We start from the raw sequence: 18,492 nt of genomic DNA, 5'->3' as shown, positions 1-18,492 counted from the left end.
ATTTGGCCATTAGAGCACCAGCCTGGCTTCAGTCCTAGTTCTTGCTCATTAAGTGATGTTTTACCAGTGTTTGTTTAATAGGAAAAAGAAATACTTCTCTTAAAGACTTTCTGTAGTATACAACCAGAGCTCAGCCTTACTTGGTATGTGAGCAGCAGCCCTAATAAATCAACTTTAGCAACACCTCCAAAATGAATGGATTTGAGCTGTATTTCTGTGCTGTAGTCTGACTCCAAATGCGAATCTCAGATTTCTGGTTAAACCTGCTCTCCACTCGTGGAAAATTAAAGAAGAAAGAGTTTTACGAGGAGCTGAGAGCATATTTTGAGCGGAGTGTCTTGGAACATGCATGACAGCTTAATGCCATGCCAGGCCGTTTTCTCCCGTTTCATTTTGGGAGCAATGTAGCGTTTGGCAACTGCAAAGGTACCGTAAGTTGGCTTTTTCCTGCCTGTTGCTGCAAGGCCTGGATTTAACATCATTTATTCTGTCACTCGGAAAATCCAAACCATAAATCAAGTTGTTGCAGACAAAAAGGAAGAAAAAAATGTCTTTTTCGCTTTTGAACAGAGCAAATATTCAGCCATTGAAAACTGGGACATCTCTGGGAGCTTGCAGTGGCAATGGGATGCTGTAGGATTAAATCCACATCTGTGGAACTCCCCATCAGTTTGTGATTCATACATTAGTATGGTTTGTGCAAAGTCTGGACCAGAATTGTAATGCCTCTGTTAGTGGAAATACTTCCATTGTAGCTCCCTGTTGCCTTGAAATTGCCTTTGCATTTATTTTGTCTGGTTTGAATGTGACTGGAGAAAAGGATGAGAAGTGGCGATAAAGATCTGTTAGAATAAGAAAATCATGCTTATTTTGTGCAATGGTTACTCTGTTATCTTCAAAAGCACTGAAGTCTGTTATTGCATTCATGGCTCTATTAAGATTCTGTGTGCATATGTCTGGTTGTAATTAAAATGTTGTGAAAATGAGCTAATGTTTAGTTGAGGAGGCCTTTAATAATCATTTTGTTTTCTTTGAAGGTAGGTGAAGGGGTAGTTCTGCACAGGACATTCCCTTGTACATAGAATCCCAGACTGGTCTGGGTTGGAAGGGACCTTAAAGCTCATCCAGTCCCAACCCCTGTCACAGGCAGGGATCCCTTCCACTGGAGCAGCTTGCTCCAAGCCCCTGTGTCCAACCTGGCCTTGAACACTGCCAGGGATGGGGCAGCCACAGCTTCTCTGGGCACCCTGTGCCAGCGCCTCAGCACCCTCACAGGGAAGAGCTTCTGCCTAAGAGCTCATCTCCATCTCCCCTCTGGCAGGTTAAAGCCATTCCCCTTGGCCTGTCCCTACAGGCCCTTGTCTAAAGCTGCTTTCCAGCTTCCCTGTAGCCCCTTTAGATGTTGGAAGACTGCTGTAAGGTTCTCCTGACTCTCAAGCTGTCTCATTACTTTGCAAAGCCATTCTGCAGTGTAGCACATTGTGCTCTTACAATTTTTTTCCCCAGATATTCCTAATAGTTCTTTGTTTCCTTTTATTCATCCACGACAGTATCTAAAATATAGAAGTTTATAAAGAAATAAACTGGGCAGATGTAGCTTGGAGTTACACAGACACCTGCCCCTAGCCCTAATGCTCCTGTGCTTCTCACAGGTCATTTTTGTTGTGTTTTTCTGAGGGAGATGCAGTCAGTGTGGGTAATTCCATCACAACTGTGACTGAACCATAGTGTAAAGACTGTGAAGCTAATTTCAATGAGTTGTTTTACATGCTGGCAGCAATTAGCTGCTTCTACCACTTCTACCACTAGCCAATCTGACAAATTTACTGCGCTGTGACTTTGTAAAGCCATAAACAACCTGCATTTGAACAGATCTCTGGAGTTCAGTGTTTTGTAAGGCAGCCCCTTTCCCACACTGCCTTTAGCTCACAGATGTAATGGGTTTTGGCAGCTGTATTGCATTTGAAAATAATTTCTAATTTGCCATCCATTATCACCCCTTAAGCGCCTTCTGAAAGTACTTCTGATTCCCAAACTCTTCCCACTGACTCTATATGCATGAGCTTACTGGGGCTTTTGCATTAGATTTGTTTAAAAAAAACACATTTATTGGTAAAATTATGGATTTTTATCTTAAAATGACACATCTTTATTGGAGGAGATACGGTTTCTTTAGGCGCCTAAGACTCATTTGGATCAATTTGCTCACAAAGATTGTGAATATACCTTGAAAAATGCATCCTTTATATGATAAGAGATGAATGTTATCACTCTTCTTTATGTTCTCTTCCAGGTATGAATGTTTCAAGTACAAGAACACAGTCAATTATCCACTGCTTTTCTTGTTAATAACATACAGCTTCGTAGTCAGCATAGTAAGTATTTTCTAATATGGCATTTCCACCTGTAGTTTGACAGCTTCCTGCCACTAAAGGATGTTATAGAGGCAGCACTGGATCTCTTCTCACTTCCAGTCAAGAAGGACAAATCATTCTTTGGTTGGGAAAATCGTGCTGGTCATAGAACTGTAGAATCCCAGACTGGTTTGGGTTGGAAGGAACCTTAAAGCTCATCCGGTTCCAACCGCTGCCACGGGCAGGGACCCCTTCCACTGGAGCAGCTTGCTCCAAGCCCCTGTGTCCAGCCTGGCCTTGAGCACTGCCAGGGATGGGGCAGCCCCAGCTTCTCTGGGCACCCTGTGCCAGCGCCTCAGCACCCTCACAGGGAAGAGCTTCTGCCTAAGAGCTCATCTCAGTCTCCCCTCGGGCAGGTTCAAGCCATTCCCCTTGGCCTGGCCCTACAGGCCCTTGTCCCAAGCCCCTCTCCAGCTTTCCTGCAGCCCCTTTAGGCACTGGAGCTGCTCTCAGGTCTCCCCTTCAGGAGCCTTCTCTTGTCCAGGCTGCCCCAGCCCAGCTCTCTCAGCCTGGCTCCAGAGCAGAGAGAGAAACCTGAAACCTTTCTGTGTAAACCCTGTATAGAATAAATGAAAAAGGAAAGCAATAATCCAGTTGCTAGAATAAGTATGTAAGAAAAGCAGTCACTGCTGGCTTATGATACCTTGGACAAGCTGCATTCCTCATCTTCCCTGTCTTTAATTCATTTACAGAAATGAGAATAATCCTCTTCAACAGACTGCAAAAGGTGATACACAGTCCAGGCTATTGAGTGGTGGTTTAAAACAGCAGCCAGAATAAGAAAGGAACAGAGCTGTTAAATCAGAATAATTCAAACTGTCATGACTTGATTCCGTTTTGCAGTGCTGTGTGTTCCCTTTATGACTAAAACAAGTTTATTGCTGCCTGTCAACCACAGATGGAATTTCCTTTGTTATTTGTATTGATAGCCAATTTTTAAATAAGAAGTATTGTTAATAGGTCATTTCTGCCATCAAAATACTGTTCTCTGCCTCCTAAGATGTTTTGCACGCGCAGCATGTTGTGCTGAAGGTCCAGTGCCCTTCTCTCTTCCAAAGCAGGAATGAAATGTACTGCATTCACAATAGGAAAAGCAATTTTGTAAAATGAATTGATGAAATTCTAAAGCATTGTCAAAACCCATGAATAATAGCAATTCGAATTAGAGTACATTTGCTTCTTGCAGTGCATATTGAGACTGGTAATTCCTGTATCTTAATTGTTTTTCTGTGTGTTGCAACTCTTACTAAATGAGTTGATTCTAGATGTTAATGTCTCTGCTTGTGCTCTTTAATTTAAAATCATTCCACAATTAAACCCTCAGGTTTTGCCAGAGGAAGCTATGTTTAAGCAGCTTTTATGGTGCAAGTATAGGCACTCGTGTCTTGATTCCAACGGAACAAGTCTCGGCAGTATTTAGATTAATGTTATGCTGTTCTCGGTTGTAAATTACTTCTCTTTTTAATCTTTCCAGGTTTACTTGAATTTGAAAGAGCCTGTATTCCATCAGGTAAATCTTGCTCTGCTGGAGGACCTAACCTGGGTTTTAAACTGTGTTTTATTGGGGTGTTTTACATGAGTTTGTACCTGAAGATGGAAGGCAAACACAATTTGCCTTTTACTGCTTCCTGTCATGTTGCCATCCCTTCACTTGGTGACCTGTAAAACTGCAATGGTTTAATGTGGGTTGTGATTTAGCATTTGACCTAATATTCCATGTGGGTTTCATCAGTGGCAAGTGTAATGCGGTGACCCTCACTATGGGCAATGGTGTGTGTAAGAGGGAAGGTTTGATGAATCCTTATCCACTGCTTTCCATTAGCAGCTGCTGGGAAACTATGACCTGACTTCCTAACATGGTTTGGGTGACAGCACCATGTTCTTCTCTCCATTTTAACATAGTGGTTTGGGGTCTTCTTAACTACTCCATTCCATATTGTGTAAATACAAGCTGAATTTAAATACAGAATGTCTTCTAGGGTTGTGGAGCAGACTGCTTGTTATGGTCTTGCTTGCTTAATGGTGTATTTAGTGCCAGCTCCTTTTATAGCAGCCCAAGAGTATTAATATGCATTCATTGCTTGTGGAGATAGGACTTGTTTGACTTGCCTCTTCACAGGAGGTTAGAAATCACGCTCACTTATGCATGCCATGAGCAGTTTTCCCTCATTTATGACATTTTGATTAGGGATAACAGCTGAAAAATACCAAGCAAAAGCCCTGAGCTCTTTGCAGGGCAGAGCTTTAAAGCCTTAATGTCTGAAATCAGTAGTGCCATCGCTTGTCAAAGCGTACCTGCTGCATCAGCAGCTGTAAAACTGATACGTGGTTCCTGTTGGTGGATTAGTGAAGCACGGAGGAATAAAATGAATCCTCTGATAATAAATTCCAAGCTGCTCCAAAAAAATCTCTCCTAGAGACATGAATTGTTACTGTACCTATAGATAAAAAGAGAAACTCACAGGGTTTTTTGCTAATGTTGATTAAATCCTTTCTGATCTTTCCCTATACTTATATTTCCAACAGGAAGATACAGGCTGGGGTGAAAGCAGCAAGTGCTGATGCTTTTACTAAGCTGGTTATAACCAGTTTTAAATGAAGTGACTTAATTTTGTTAACTACAGTGGCAGAATTTATTGCTGATACTGGACTTTTATTTCTTTACTCAATTATCTACTCAGTCTATGTTTATGGCAATAAACACATCACAGCTTCACTACATTGATGCGTTGGCATAGCTATTGTCCCACATTATAGATGCAGGGGTGATAGATCATAGAATAGTTAGGGTTTGAAAGGACCTTAAGATCATCCAGTTCCAGCCCCCTGCCATGGGCAGGGACACCTTCCACTAGACGAGGTTGCTCCAAGCCCCGTCCAGTCTGGCCTTGTGACTTGTGGGGAAAGGAGGAAATAGGGGAAGCTTTAAACCACTGCTCCAGACCTTTAATTTTTTTGCATCTGGTTTCTCTTAGGTTCAGTGTATGAATTCCCTGTTATAATTTATACATGAGGAATCAATGTAGAAAAGATTTAGACCCATAAAAGTGCTGGACTTTTTACAACAACTCTTTCCAAATTGATTTTTATGGAGAACATGCAGTTGTGGCCCCATTCCAAACGTTCAAGTACTGCACTCATGGGGTTTTTTTCATAACTCTTTGCCAAATACATCATAAATCCAGAGGAAACATTTCTCTGCACAGCTAAGCAAGGTTCTTTTCTTCAGACTTCTCCTTTATTTAGAGTGCATTAAAAAAGAGAATCGATGTAATTTCAGTAAGTATTTCCCAGCTGATTGTATCTCATGGACTTGAAGTAAAGTTAAATAGGCTCGTGCAGTCATAGTTTAAATCACAGTCTTGGTCCCTAACTGTATTGGAAAGCAGAGGTTGATTCCTTTAGGTACTTGTCTGTGATCATCACCATTTGTCAGCCTCGCAGAAAGGGGAGTAACTACATGGACAGCTTTATATTGTTTGTTGTTTCAGTGTGGGGTGTTTTTTTCCCCCAGAAAGGAGAGCAATAAGAATGGAAAAGGATTCTGTTATATTTAACAGCCAGGTTCCAAGCCTTATTTCTCAGTGAATTACTTTCTACTTTCCTTCCCAATTTAGGCTTATAAATTGCTTACTGCCAGCAGGCATGAAGGGGAGTTTGGTTTGTTATTCATGGCACAGTGGCAACACACACCAGCTTCTTTGCCTCCATCCACGTATTGCAGATCTTTAAGGGCCTTAATGCTTTAACCATAGGAGGGGTAAGACGCGTAATTTGGTCTGTTGGAGGCTACACATCGTTAGAAGGGGAAAAAAACCATTTCTCTGCCTGACAACTGATGTGGTATTTTTTACCGCCTCATCAGTTAAATGAGAGATAGCAGTGGCCTTTACAAGCATGTATTGTCTTGTTTATGTCAAAATCTCTAGGCTAGAGCACTGTTATTACCTAATTTTCATGGTGCTAAACAGCCCTACATCCCAGTTCTCTAGTTGTATTTAAGCCAGCATCATTGTCAAAGCAAGCAGCTACGCCTCTCCCTTCCCTCCCTCCCATCTGGTACACAGATTTGCTTTCTGAGGGGAATTTGATTTGGGAGCTCAGCAGGTTCAAACTCTCCTCAGAATTAGTTGTAAATCAGATTAGTTGCTCATCCTTGTTTACTGCATGTGGATTTGTGCTGATACAAGGAAAGGGGTGGGGGAAGAATGGCTGCTGGTGTGGAGTAAGCCATAAACACACAGATCATAGAATCAACTGGGTTGGAAAGGACCTTTAATTATAGAATCATAGAATAGTTAGGGTTGGAAAGGACCTCAAGATCATCCAGTTCCAACCCCCCTGCCATGGGCAGGGACACCTCACACTAAACCATCCCACACAAGGCTTCATCCAACCTGGCCTTGAACACCGCCAGGGATGGAGCATTCACAACCTCCCTGGGCAACCCATTCCAGTGCCTCACCACCCTAACAGGAAAGAATTTCCTCCTTTTATCCAATCTAAACTTCCCCTGTTTCAGTTTTAACCCGTTACCCCCTGTCCTGTCACTGCAGTCCCTGATGAAGAGTCCCTCCCCAGCATCCCTATAGGCCCCCTTCAGATACTGGAAGGCTGCTATTAGGTCCCCACGCAGCCTTCTCTTCTCCAGGCTGAACAGCCCCAACATCCTCAACCTATCTTCATACGGGAGGTGCTCCAGCCCCTGATCATCCTCGTGGCCTCCTCTGGACTTGTTCCAGCAGTTCCATGTCCTTTTAATGTTGAGGACACCAGAACTGTACACAATGCTCCAGGTGAGGTCTCACAAGAGCAGAGCAGAGGGGCAGGATCACGTCTTTCAACCTGCTGGTCACGCTCCTTTTGATGCAGCCAAGTTCTACTTTTACCCCAGCACTGCCAAGGCCGCCACTGAACTGTGTCACTGAGGGCCTTGTCTACACAGTTTGTGAACACTTACATATCAGATTGCCCTGGAAGAAGAAGGAATTACCCTGGCAGTTAAACTTTTAGGCTTAAGTCTTACAAGTAGCCTTCTTTCTAATATGATACGGCCTAGAAAGCTGTCACCTGCAAAGCATTGGGTTTCCATCCTGATTTGTTTAGTGGCTGCATAGCATATGCTGGCTCTACACTTGCAGATATCCAAAACCTCATTCATTTGGCTATGTGAATAATGCAGTAGATCTAAAAGCCTGTTTTATTTGCATAGTCATCTGCTACAAGAGTTTGAAGCAGTTTTTGAGCCAAGAGATAATTAAAAGGTAAATAGAACATGAGATTAAATAGTTGTTTCTTCTACATTAGATATGATTTAAAAGATGTTTTTTGTGTAGCCGTTCTGGAAGTGGTGTCCCATGAGAAACTTCAGTGAACTGGAGAAGTAGATCAGGATGAGAATTGCAAATAGGGGAAGGGAGTGACTGGTGGAAGATGGCTAAAGCAGATGATGAAAGGCAGGCTCAGTCTGAGTGTCTCGGGATCACTAGTGGGACTGTTTGTATTTAACAACCCACACCAGGAAAAACCGAGTCGTGTACTGATGATATTTGTGATACCAAGTTCAAAGGCATCACTGAGTACGGAGGAGGAGATGAAGAAATAACTGGAAGACCCTGAGGACCAGGATGATGAAATAGAAGAGTGTGCACTGTTGACCAAACACCAGCTATTCTTGTTCTAAACTGCACACAGATCCCCAAAGGAGGGAGGAAGGCAGTCTCTGGGTTTGCTGATCACAGCATAATAATATGACCAGTGAATTTTCTGCTAGAAAGTAAAATGCAAGTATTGGATTTAGCAATTTTATGTGACTTGAGGGGAGCAAAAGGTATTTCATGTGCCTCAGTATGAAAATTAATAGAGTTGTTCTCCTTAGGTGTTTTAAATGTCCAAATGCAAAGAAGGAAGTCAAATCACAACGCAGTGTGCATATAGAAATAGATACAGGAGCCTGAAACTGCATGAAGAATGTGTTATGTCAAGGCACAACTTGTTCAAATTCACAGGACTCCCCATTTTGGGGAATCTGTGTGGACTCAATGTCCTACAGCTCTCCAGAGTCCCTCCTGCTGCTCAGACAACAGTGAGTTGTAGGCTTGTGGTGTAATGTATTTTGCCTTTTAGTGGGACATGTTCATTCTTGCTACATGTTCAGGTTGCCAAGCACTCTGTTAGAAGTGACCTTTTCCGGGCACATCTTCACCACTGAGGTTTTTCTGCTTGGGCATTGTCCTGCTGAAGACCTTGTATGAAACCATTTTGAGTGATATGCTGTTACACAGCTTGTCTGGGGATGGCTTCCAGTGCAGCTTTCATTCTGGCTAGTGCTTCTGTCTGCACAATAGCTTAGGGGATGTGGAGGGATGTTCAGACCCTCCAAAGGATCAGCTCTACAAGGCAGTGAAGGGAAGCTCAATTTATCCCTGCAGAGTGTCCCGGAAGCTCTAGTGAGCTGCTCTGTATGCTGCAGTGTGTTGCTTTGCCATCATGTACGTGCATCTAAGCAGGACCAACTAAAGTGGATCTGAATTAGTTCATTCAGGAGCTGTCAAAGCAATGTGTGGTACTAAACAGCTGCAGCTATGCTGAGTGTTTCAGTGTCATCATGGGGATTGTCATTCCTTCTCTCAGAAGTGTAAGAACATGTAGAAGTCTGTTTTCTTCGTTATAACTTGCAAGTACAGTTTCCACCTCCAAGTCCATAGGCTGACTCTATTTTGATAGCTGGTTGGTATATTAATAGATAAGCAGTGCTTGCCAAGAACCCAAAATCTCTCAGTGCGGTTCCCAATGTGTACACTAATATTCGAGGCTGATAAATGGACTTTATTAACCAAAGACGGGCAGAAGGCCAGGGACAGAGGAAGCAAAGAACTGGAAATAACAGCTTATTGCAGCTTTCTGTGCTAGAAGGGTAGATGAAGAACCAGTTTTATATGCTCACTCCAGTGTGGAGTACCAACCTTGCCTCCAGCTGGTATAAGAAGTGAATCTATGTGATTTGTTTAACTGCCTCCACATCAAAAATGCTGTCAAACACTGAGTTCTGAAATGCTTCTTTCCCATTTGTGAATTGCCAGGATGTTCTTCATATTTGGCCCTTTTATCAGGTGAATCCATTGTGTATTAATGTTTTTTCCCCAAAGGTACAGGCTTCAAAGCTGAAATACAAGCAGCTGTATTTGCATCTTAAACAGCAGAGGGAACTGTCTAGTGATAACAAAAGATGATGAGATTCTGCTGTTTCCTTTTGTTTCAGTTGTAGTGTAAGGGTGTTCTTTTGGCTTACAGGTTAAAGGCACTGTGAGACAAAATAGCACAAAACTTCTCTGGGTTTTCATGTGTCACTTAAGTGATGTGTTAGTTAAAGAAGAAGAACAAAGGGAGGTAAAGGAATTGAAAAATCAGAGTCAACTTGAATAAGGTAGAATCTTCATTTTATACTTAAATGGGTGGATGGAGAATACCTTACAAACTTCTGGGATGATGAAAATAGTGAATCCATGGGTGGTAAAGGAGTAAAAAAGCACTGTTCCCTGAAGTCTAAACTGTGTAGCTCTTGGTTTACAGGCTTTTAGTAAGCAGATGTGCAGCTCCAGCCTCTGCTTATCACAGCAACACCACCTCGGTGCTCATTGCCTTCAGCATGAAGAGGAGAGTTGGAGCCTGCAGAGCGGAACGCTTTGTTGTTCCAGTCTTTCGCAGGCTTTTAAACATGACTGTGTTTTACTGTTAACAACCTGTTTGCAGGGTGGGAGCGGAAAAGGCAAGAAATGGAAGCGTCAGCTGTGGGCATATTTTAATTCAGTCACTCCAAGGTTCTTTTTACGTTGTTCCCTTCCTCCCTCCATGAAGACTATCCTCTTCTAAAGGCCATTAAGCAGCTCACTAGGAGATACCAAGCCACAGGCATCACACAGAAAGCTTTTCTTAGCTATTGCTCTGATAACTGCAAAAATACAGCATTTTTAGCCTGTGTTTCAGGCCTGTAAGTCCTGTTTCTCTAGGCATAGTTTGACACTAACTCCTTTTACAAAGAACCTGAGAATAAATTGGATAAAAGCCTGAGGGTTGTGAGACCCCTGATGAGTAAGAGAGAAATTTCTCTTCATGGGTAGGTTTTTCCTCTCTTTTTGCTGCAGGGAGAGCATTTTAGCAATGGAAACTGGAAGAAGGAGGAGATGAGCAAGGAAAGGGCATCAAACTGTGATTTGAGTTCCGGAGGAGCCTTTCTATTGAGTTTCTTCCTCTGTGTGACCCCTCTCTTAGAATAAATGACTGGTTTTGATCAGGAAAATGAAACAGGCTGTTTCAAATTAGCCTGAGGAAGTAAATGGCATTGAACTGTTAAGTTTAGTCTGCATTTGTTATATGGTAGGATCTTTTGAGGCATAATGATGAAGAATGATACCCTAGCACACCTGAGCAGTCCCCTGTCTACTTGGGACTGATGAGCACTTGGTACTCAGGCTGTGCATAGGAGGTTTTGTTTGGGTTTGTCCTGATTTATGTGCTGCACCCCAGCAAGAGGATTGGCATTAGCCACCAGTTTTGTTTATAAAGTATAAGCCAGAACCAGTTTGCCTTTCAAATAGTTGAGCTTTGTTTAGCTCTACAGAGCAGAACACACAGCGGCAGTAGTTTAGTTACTGAAATGATTTGATTTCACTCTCAATGTAAATGTGCTGAATGCCTTTTTCATAGTCAGTATTGGGGCTTATTTTTACCTGTTGTCAAACACAAGGGCTCTGTTGTCTGTCTTGTTCTGGATGGACTGTAGTGACAGGACAAGGGGTAACGGGTTAAAACTTAAACAGGGGAAGTTTAGATTGGATATAAGGAGGAAATTCTTTCCTGTGAGGGTGCTGAGGCACTGGAATGGGTTGCCCAGGGAGGTTGTGAATGCTCCATCCCTATTGGTGTTCAAGGCCAGGCTGGACAGAGCCTTGCGTGGGATGGTTTAGTGTGAGGTGTCCCTGCCCATGGCAGGGGGGTTGGAACTGGATGATCTTGAGGTCCTCTCCAGCCCTACCTATTCTATGATTCTATGCACTGATAACACAGTGTGTGCTATGAACCTCACCCTTAAATCTAAAAGGAAGTTGAAAATTTGCCGTTATGGGCGTTTGAAAAGTAGGTTTCACTTCGTGTTATTGCAGCTATCTATTTTATATTGAATGAGTGGACGCGTGCATGTGCTTGCAGGATAGTAATAGCTGAATGCCCTGGTTACAGCAGAGTAAGGTAGTCACTGGCTTGAAGACAGTGTAGTCTAAGAGAAGAAAAAGTACAAGAGGTCATTACAACAAGGTAAGGACACTGGTTTGTAAACACCACTCTGAGGTTTAGTAGCTTTTAAAAACAGGCAGCAAATAGTATTTTTCTGTTTCATATAAAACAAAGCAGCATTTGATAGGAGTTAACTAAAAGCAAAGTGAGACAGGAAAGTCAGGGAACAAGGAAGCGAAGAACAGCGAGCAGCTTGTGGGCTACTGGAGAGAGGCAAAGAGCAGGCACAACTGCTTGGAACAAACTGGATCTGGCAGGGGGAAAACAGTGTCCATGGTGAAAGGCCTGGAGTGTAATTTGATGTCACCAGTGTCTGAAAACCCTCCCTGCTGCAGTGGCTTCTGCATCACTTTTCAGGCGTGATGGACCACATCTTTTCTATAGTCTGTATGCCTTGTAGGTGGTGGTGTAGGGATCCTAAGCTTGTGAATAACAACAGGGAGAGTGATCTAAAGATCACGAGGCAGAAAATAAATAGTTACTTTGACTTTTTGTATAGATCAGGTGATTACGTTCATATTCATCAAGCCTACAGCGAGACGGATCTTGCTCGTGGATCTTTTCAGAGCGTGCATCCTTCCTGCTATTTAGCTTGTATCCCAACATTCCGTAATAGTTCTAAAGGCTTCCTGGAAAGTTTCTTTTGTGCTGGCGCTCAGTGTGGGCACACTGCATAGTCTGTTCAGGTGTTTGCTTGCAGGAAAATGCATTAATCAAATACTAGTGAAGGAAGTACAGCTTTCAGACACGGGTTTGGCTGATGCTTATGCAGCCCTGGGCTAACGCACTGATACAGAAGAGGTGATGGGAGTTACCGGTTTGCTTTCAGGTGCTAACCGAGTGCCATCTAGTGCTTGCTTTCTAATGCAAGAAACAGCAGTTTTACACAGATGACTTTTCCTGTAGTTGCATAAAGGACATGGTTTGCAATCCTGCTTTTATGTGACACTTCCATGGAAGACTTTCTGGAGCTGTAGGTAGAGGTGATACTGTTTTCCTGAGACTAAGACATAAAAATCAACAGGGGCTTCAAAAATGTTGTATTCCTGTGGTGTTTTATAAAGTCTCTTGAATCCAAGTACTGAGTTTTATCTCTGTTTTTATTTCCAGATCATGTATGGAACGCTGGTTTCCATTATAGTTCTACGATCTGTTTATATAGTATTATGGTAAGTAAATGTTTCATTCAGTGGTATAAGATATAACTGAGTATTCGCATCTTTCTTTTGGTGGGCTTGAGAGATCGGCAGTGGCAAAATTTCTTTAACTAGGCACATAATGCCCATGGTCTGCTTGGTTGTAAGGGAGTGGATCATCTCCTTGCATTTTTATAGGGGCCTGTAGGGACAGGACAAAGAGGAATCAGCGAGACCTGGACAGGCTGGAGAGTTGGGCGGGGAGAAACTTGATGAAATTTAACAAGGGCAAGTGTAGAGTCTTGCATCTGGGGAAGAACAACCCCATGTACCAGTACAGGTTGGGGGTTGACCTGCTGGAAAGTAGTGAAGGGGAAAGGGACCTGGGGGTCCTGGTGGATAGGAGGATGACCATGAGCCAGCAATGTGCTCTTGTGGCCAAGAAGGCAAATGGCATCTTAGGGTGCATTAGAAAGGGAGTGGTTAGTAGGTCAAGAGAGGTTCTCCTCCCCCTCTACTCAGCCTTGGTGAGGCCGCATCTGGAATATTGTGTCCAGTTCTGGGCCCCTCAATTCAAGAAGGACAGGGAATTGCTTGAAGGAGTCCAGCGCAGAGCCACAAAGATGATTAAGGGAGTGGAACATCTCCCTTATGAGGAGAGGCTGAGGGAGCTGGGTCTCTTTAGCTTGGAGAAGAGGAGACTGAGGGGTGACCTCATCAATGTTTACAAATATGTGAAGGGTAGGTGTCAGGATGATGGAGCTAGGCTTTTTTCAGTGATATCCAGTGATAGGACAAGGGGCAATGGGTGTAAACTGGAGCATAGGAAGTTCCACGTTAACATCAGGAAGAACTTCTTTACTGTAAGAGTGACAGAGCACTGGAACAGGTTGCCCAGGGGGGTTGTGGAGTCTCCTACACTGGAGATATTCAAGGCCCGCCTGGACAAGTTCCTGTGTGATGTACTGTAGGTTACCCTGCTCTTGCAGGGGGGTTGGACTAGATGATCTTTTTAGGTCCCTTCCAACCCTTGGGATTCTGTGATTCTGTGATTCTGTGAATGGCTTTAACCTGCCAGAGGGGAGACTGAGATGAGCTCTTAGGCAGAAGCTCTTCTCTGTGAGGGTGCTCATCCAGCTCCAACCCCGGCCATGGGCAGGGACCCCTTCCACTGGAGCAGCTTGCTCCAAGCCCCTGTGTCCAACCTGGCCTTGAACACTGCCAGGGATGGGGCAGCCACAGCTTCTCTGGGTACCCTGTGCCAGCGCCTCAGCACCCTCACAGTAAAGAATTAGTTCCTTATATGTAGTTTAAATCTCCCCTGTTTAAGTTTGAACCCATTACTTGTCCTATCACTGCAGTCACTGATGAAATCTCAAAGAGCAGCATGTTATTCCTTCCAGGCCGCTGCATCCTCATATCCCAATCGTTTGTTGCTGTTCTTGCCCTGTTTCCCTTATGCTTCTCATCTCGTTCTTGGGGCTGCTTCCTTCCTGAGATTACAACTTGGCAAATGTCATTCTCTGTTCACAACACATTACCCATTAGTAAATGATGCCAGTCTCCCTCTCATCCCTTCACAAAACACCACCATATATTCCCTGAACAGTTCTAGCTGTAATTACCGAATTACCAGCATGTACAACATACCATTTGATGCTCTTTCATGTCCTGGGCTTGCTTCTGTCTCTAGAGCACTAAGTTGGGAGTATTACAGTGTGGTCTCTGCCATGTACTGCATGCTGTCCATGCATCTATTAGACTAAACAGTTTTGCTGGTTTATATTGGCAATGCACTTGTGAACAAGCACAACTTGTACATGATTAGTTTGCCCTGTGGAAGAAACTTTACCTGTCTTCTTTTGCACGTGTTGGATGCCTCTGCTCACAGCTCTGAAACGTATGCTGTGTGTACCACAGCAGAGAAAGAGCAGCTGGGGAATCTAAACTGTGGATTCATTATGCTTAAAGATAACTTGAACAGTATTGCAGTTCATTGCAGACTTTAGGGTGGGAATTGGGTTTGATTTTGGACTTGTTACTGGGAAAGGAGAAAATGCTACCAACATCCATGTAGGAAGTTACAATACCATGCTCCAACCTGAATGCAGATAGTGAGGGTACATTTATTAATGATGCACTTTCTTCCATATGATTCTTCAATGTGTTTAGCATATCCTAAAGAGTATTCCCCCCCAAATGAAATTGTTATTTTTCCATCCCAAATAACACTCAGCAATAAAATATAACATGAAATGGCTGTTTTCTAAACCCATTCATTTAGTTAGTTGGAGTTGGAACTAGATGATCTTAAGGTCCTGATTCTGTGGTGGTCTACAATCACAAAAGGCTACAGTCACTTTGAAAGACCTTATTTAACCAAGTCCCCTTGTAGAGGGATATCATGGCTTGGAAAAGAGCCTCTTATTTGGGGAGAGGACTGATTTGTAACATGGCTGGGTTTTAACTGAAAGATTAAAAATGGGACTGAAGAATTAATGCATTTTTCCAACTTCAGTTTTCCCATTTGTTGCATTTGGAGATGGCAGGATTTAGTGGAACAGTTAGAAATACAGAAGTACAACATATAAAAGACCAGTCTTGGAGAATGGGAAGTCAGGAGAAGAGGGGAGGTGGTTAAATATAATTCTTTAATAGATGAGATTTGAAGTTGGTATTTTTCCTTTTGGGAAGCAAACCAGCTTATTTGTATGTAATAGGAGTTATGTATGTCATGTTGCCTTTAAAGCATCTGGGACTAAACTTTACATCATTTCTCTGTTTCTAGGGTATACCCATGGCTTAGAGGTCTAGGCTATACATCTTTAACTGTATTTTTAATGGGATTTTTTCTCTGGAATGTGGACAACATTTTCTGTGATAAATTGAGGTGAGTCCTTTTACTTTGTCTGGATAACTCTTAATAGTCTTCTACCATAAAGTTTTCTTTCTTCTATGGTGTATATTCAAGTCCATCTCAAGGTATGTATTGTACACTGCCTACAAAACAGTCAGAAGGGTTTTAATCCAGTTTACTTATGACTAGATTCAGCCCTCAGCAGTGGTTTTATCAACTTCTTAATTCATAGAATCAAGGAATGATTTGGGTTGGAAAGGACCTGAAAATCACCCAGTTCCAACCCCCTGCCATGGGTAGGGATGCCTCACCCAAGGCTCTGTCCAATCTCACCTTGAACACTGCCAGGGATGGAGCATTACCACTTCTTCTGGTAGCCTGTTCCAGTGCCTTACCTCTAACTTCACTTTAAAAAGAGAGAAAGTAATGTCACTGAAGTAATTTTGAGGGTCTGTGGCTTGCTAAATCACCATTCTGTGATTCTAGGAAGGGTTGATGCCAGCATCCAGAAAATCCATCCTTGACTATCTGATATGATGTTATGCTGCTGTCCATGGTGAACATAACTGTCCTAGTAGGTTGCTTTGTCAGGGTCAGGTCATGGTGTGTGTGATCTAGTGTTCTCCATCTGTCCATTCCGGCTTTGTAGTCCCTGCAGTAGGCTAGGCCAATTGAAATAGTGCTCCAACAACGTTTCCTTGAAACTCTTCTTTTAAAGGTTATAGGTGTGCTGAATATAAAACATGGTGCCTCATAGACTCATACAATAGTTTGGGTTGAAAGGAGCCTTAAAGCTGATCCAGTTCCAACCTCCTGCCATGGGCAGGGACACCTTCCACTAGAGCAGCTTGATCCAGGCCTCTGTGTGATAGAATCATAGAACAGTTAGTGTTGGAAAGGACCTTAAGATCATCCAGTTCCAACCCCCCTGCCATGGGCAGGGACACCTCACACTAAACCGTGGCACCCAAGGCTCTGTCCAACCTGGCGTTGAACACTGCCAGGGATGGGACAGCCACAGCTACCCTGGGCACCCTGTGCCAGTGCCTCTGCACCCTCACAGTAAACTTCTTCCTTATATCTAACCTGAGCTTTCCCTGTTTTACTTTGAATCCTTGTGTTGGATGGTTTAGTGAGAGGTGTCCCTGTCCATGGCAGGGGAGTTGGAACTAGATGATCTTGAGGTCCCTTCCAACGCTAACCATTCTATGATTCTATGAATCCATCATCCCTAGAAACACTTGATCCCGATGGGATAGAAAAGTTACTTGCCAACACAAGTGGATGGGTACACACTGACTTTGCAGATATTGGCATCAGGGTTCACTTTTTCAGCTGCATAACATCACTGCTGAGCTCATAACCCCCAATTCACCAAGCCTGCAGGTCCGTGGGGCTTTTGAACTTGTTCCTAGACTCAAAGATTACAGCAGCTGCTGAAGCACTTGTTTCCATCCTCATTTTCTAAAGGGGAGAACAAAAGTTAGTATGTTTCCTGTAATACTTGTTTCGTGCTGGGAAAGGAATAAATATGCTTGTGTACTGGCTTTAATCAGATGTCTGCAGAGCCTTGGATTTCTGCAGGTGCTATTATAACTCAAGCCTTTGGAGAAGATACACTCCAGTTCCTTGTAATTCTTTATTCTCTGAAGATCTGACTTGTGACTCATCCACCTACCTGCTCTTTTTGCTTTTAATGTTCAAAACTGCTCATCAGTTAATGTTCAGAGTTTGTTTATCCGTATTTCACCAAATCTAGAGCTTATTAAAGAAAAACAACCCGAACCAACAGGAAGACATCTATAGCACCCAGCTTCCCTCATTAGATCTATGCACTTTTGAATTGAGCTTCGAGATCTCCAGCTATCCAAAGGCTTGAAGGTTGTGCCGAGGTGACAGTCCGTGTGTTCATTGTTTCATTCCCAGCCTGACTGAACGCAAGCTCTATGTTCATATTTGTGAGTGAGCAGCTCTGTGAACCAAGCAGTAGCTCAGGGCTTAGCATTTAGGCGGGGGGATTGAACACTACAACATCAAGCAGTAAATATGTATTGCAGAAGCTGTAGGTTTTTCTTCCTTAACATCTGCTCAAGGAATCACTATCCCAGGAAGTGTTCAGGAGCTGTGTAGGTGAGGCCCTCAGTGACATGGTTTAGTGGTGGTAACGGTTGGACTTCATTAAAGGACTTCTCCAACATAGTTGATTCTGTGATTCTGCTCATGTTCCAGCTTGCACTGTCATTCATGCCCATATGAAAGAGTAGCAGTGGATAGTAGTCTGTGCTCTTGATAAGTTGTGACATCCTCTCCACAACATCTTGGACCATAGCTCCTGAGAGGCAGAATATCACCCATGACTCCCTGTCAGGCCAGCAGCTGGGCATCTCAGTGTCCCTTAACAGAGAGTTACCCACTACAAGCACTTGTTTCTTCCTGTGGTACCCACTGTGTGCTCCTGGCACAGTTCCTATTTGCAGACCTTGCTCCTGGGTGTCTACAGGTATTAAAGCTTCATATCTTGTTTTTGTTGTGATGCTGGAGGGGGGAGACTCAGAGTCCTGCTTTTGTGGGTCACCAGGGTCCAAGGTGCCTTAATCTCTGCAGTGTCTGCTACAGGAGCATGGATCTGAAACCACCATCTCCATCTCAGCTTCTCTAATACTGTGCAGCCTTTTAATTGTTTCCTGCAACTTAGCAACCTGATGTAAGAGATCCTCAACCTGTGCACACCTGGTGCAGGTACTTGCCTTGCCTCCAAGAGAAGGGTCTAGGCACTCATTGCAACCCACGGCTT

The 18,492-nt window shown here is 43.3% G+C and overlaps 1 protein-coding gene across 1 annotated transcript in view; it reads left to right on the top strand.

Moving 5' to 3' along the window:
• Positions 1-18,492, top strand: part of ACER3 (alkaline ceramidase 3) — a 61,235-nt gene that overhangs the window by 36,586 nt on the left and 6,157 nt on the right. Inside the window, exons 5-8 of the mRNA XM_065678884.1 lie at positions 2,294-2,375; positions 3,889-3,924; positions 12,816-12,874; positions 15,630-15,731. Coding sequence (XP_065534956.1) covers positions 2,294-2,375; positions 3,889-3,924; positions 12,816-12,874; positions 15,630-15,731 — 279 coding nt within the window. The remainder of the gene's footprint in view (positions 1-2,293; positions 2,376-3,888; positions 3,925-12,815; positions 12,875-15,629; positions 15,732-18,492) is intronic.

This window comes from Lathamus discolor, chromosome 4 (assembly GCF_037157495.1).
Source record: "Lathamus discolor isolate bLatDis1 chromosome 4, bLatDis1.hap1, whole genome shotgun sequence".
NCBI lineage: Eukaryota > Metazoa > Chordata > Aves > Psittaciformes > Psittacidae > Lathamus > Lathamus discolor.
Note: the sequence above shows the minus strand (reverse complement) of the source record. Positions and strands in the feature narration are given on the sequence as shown.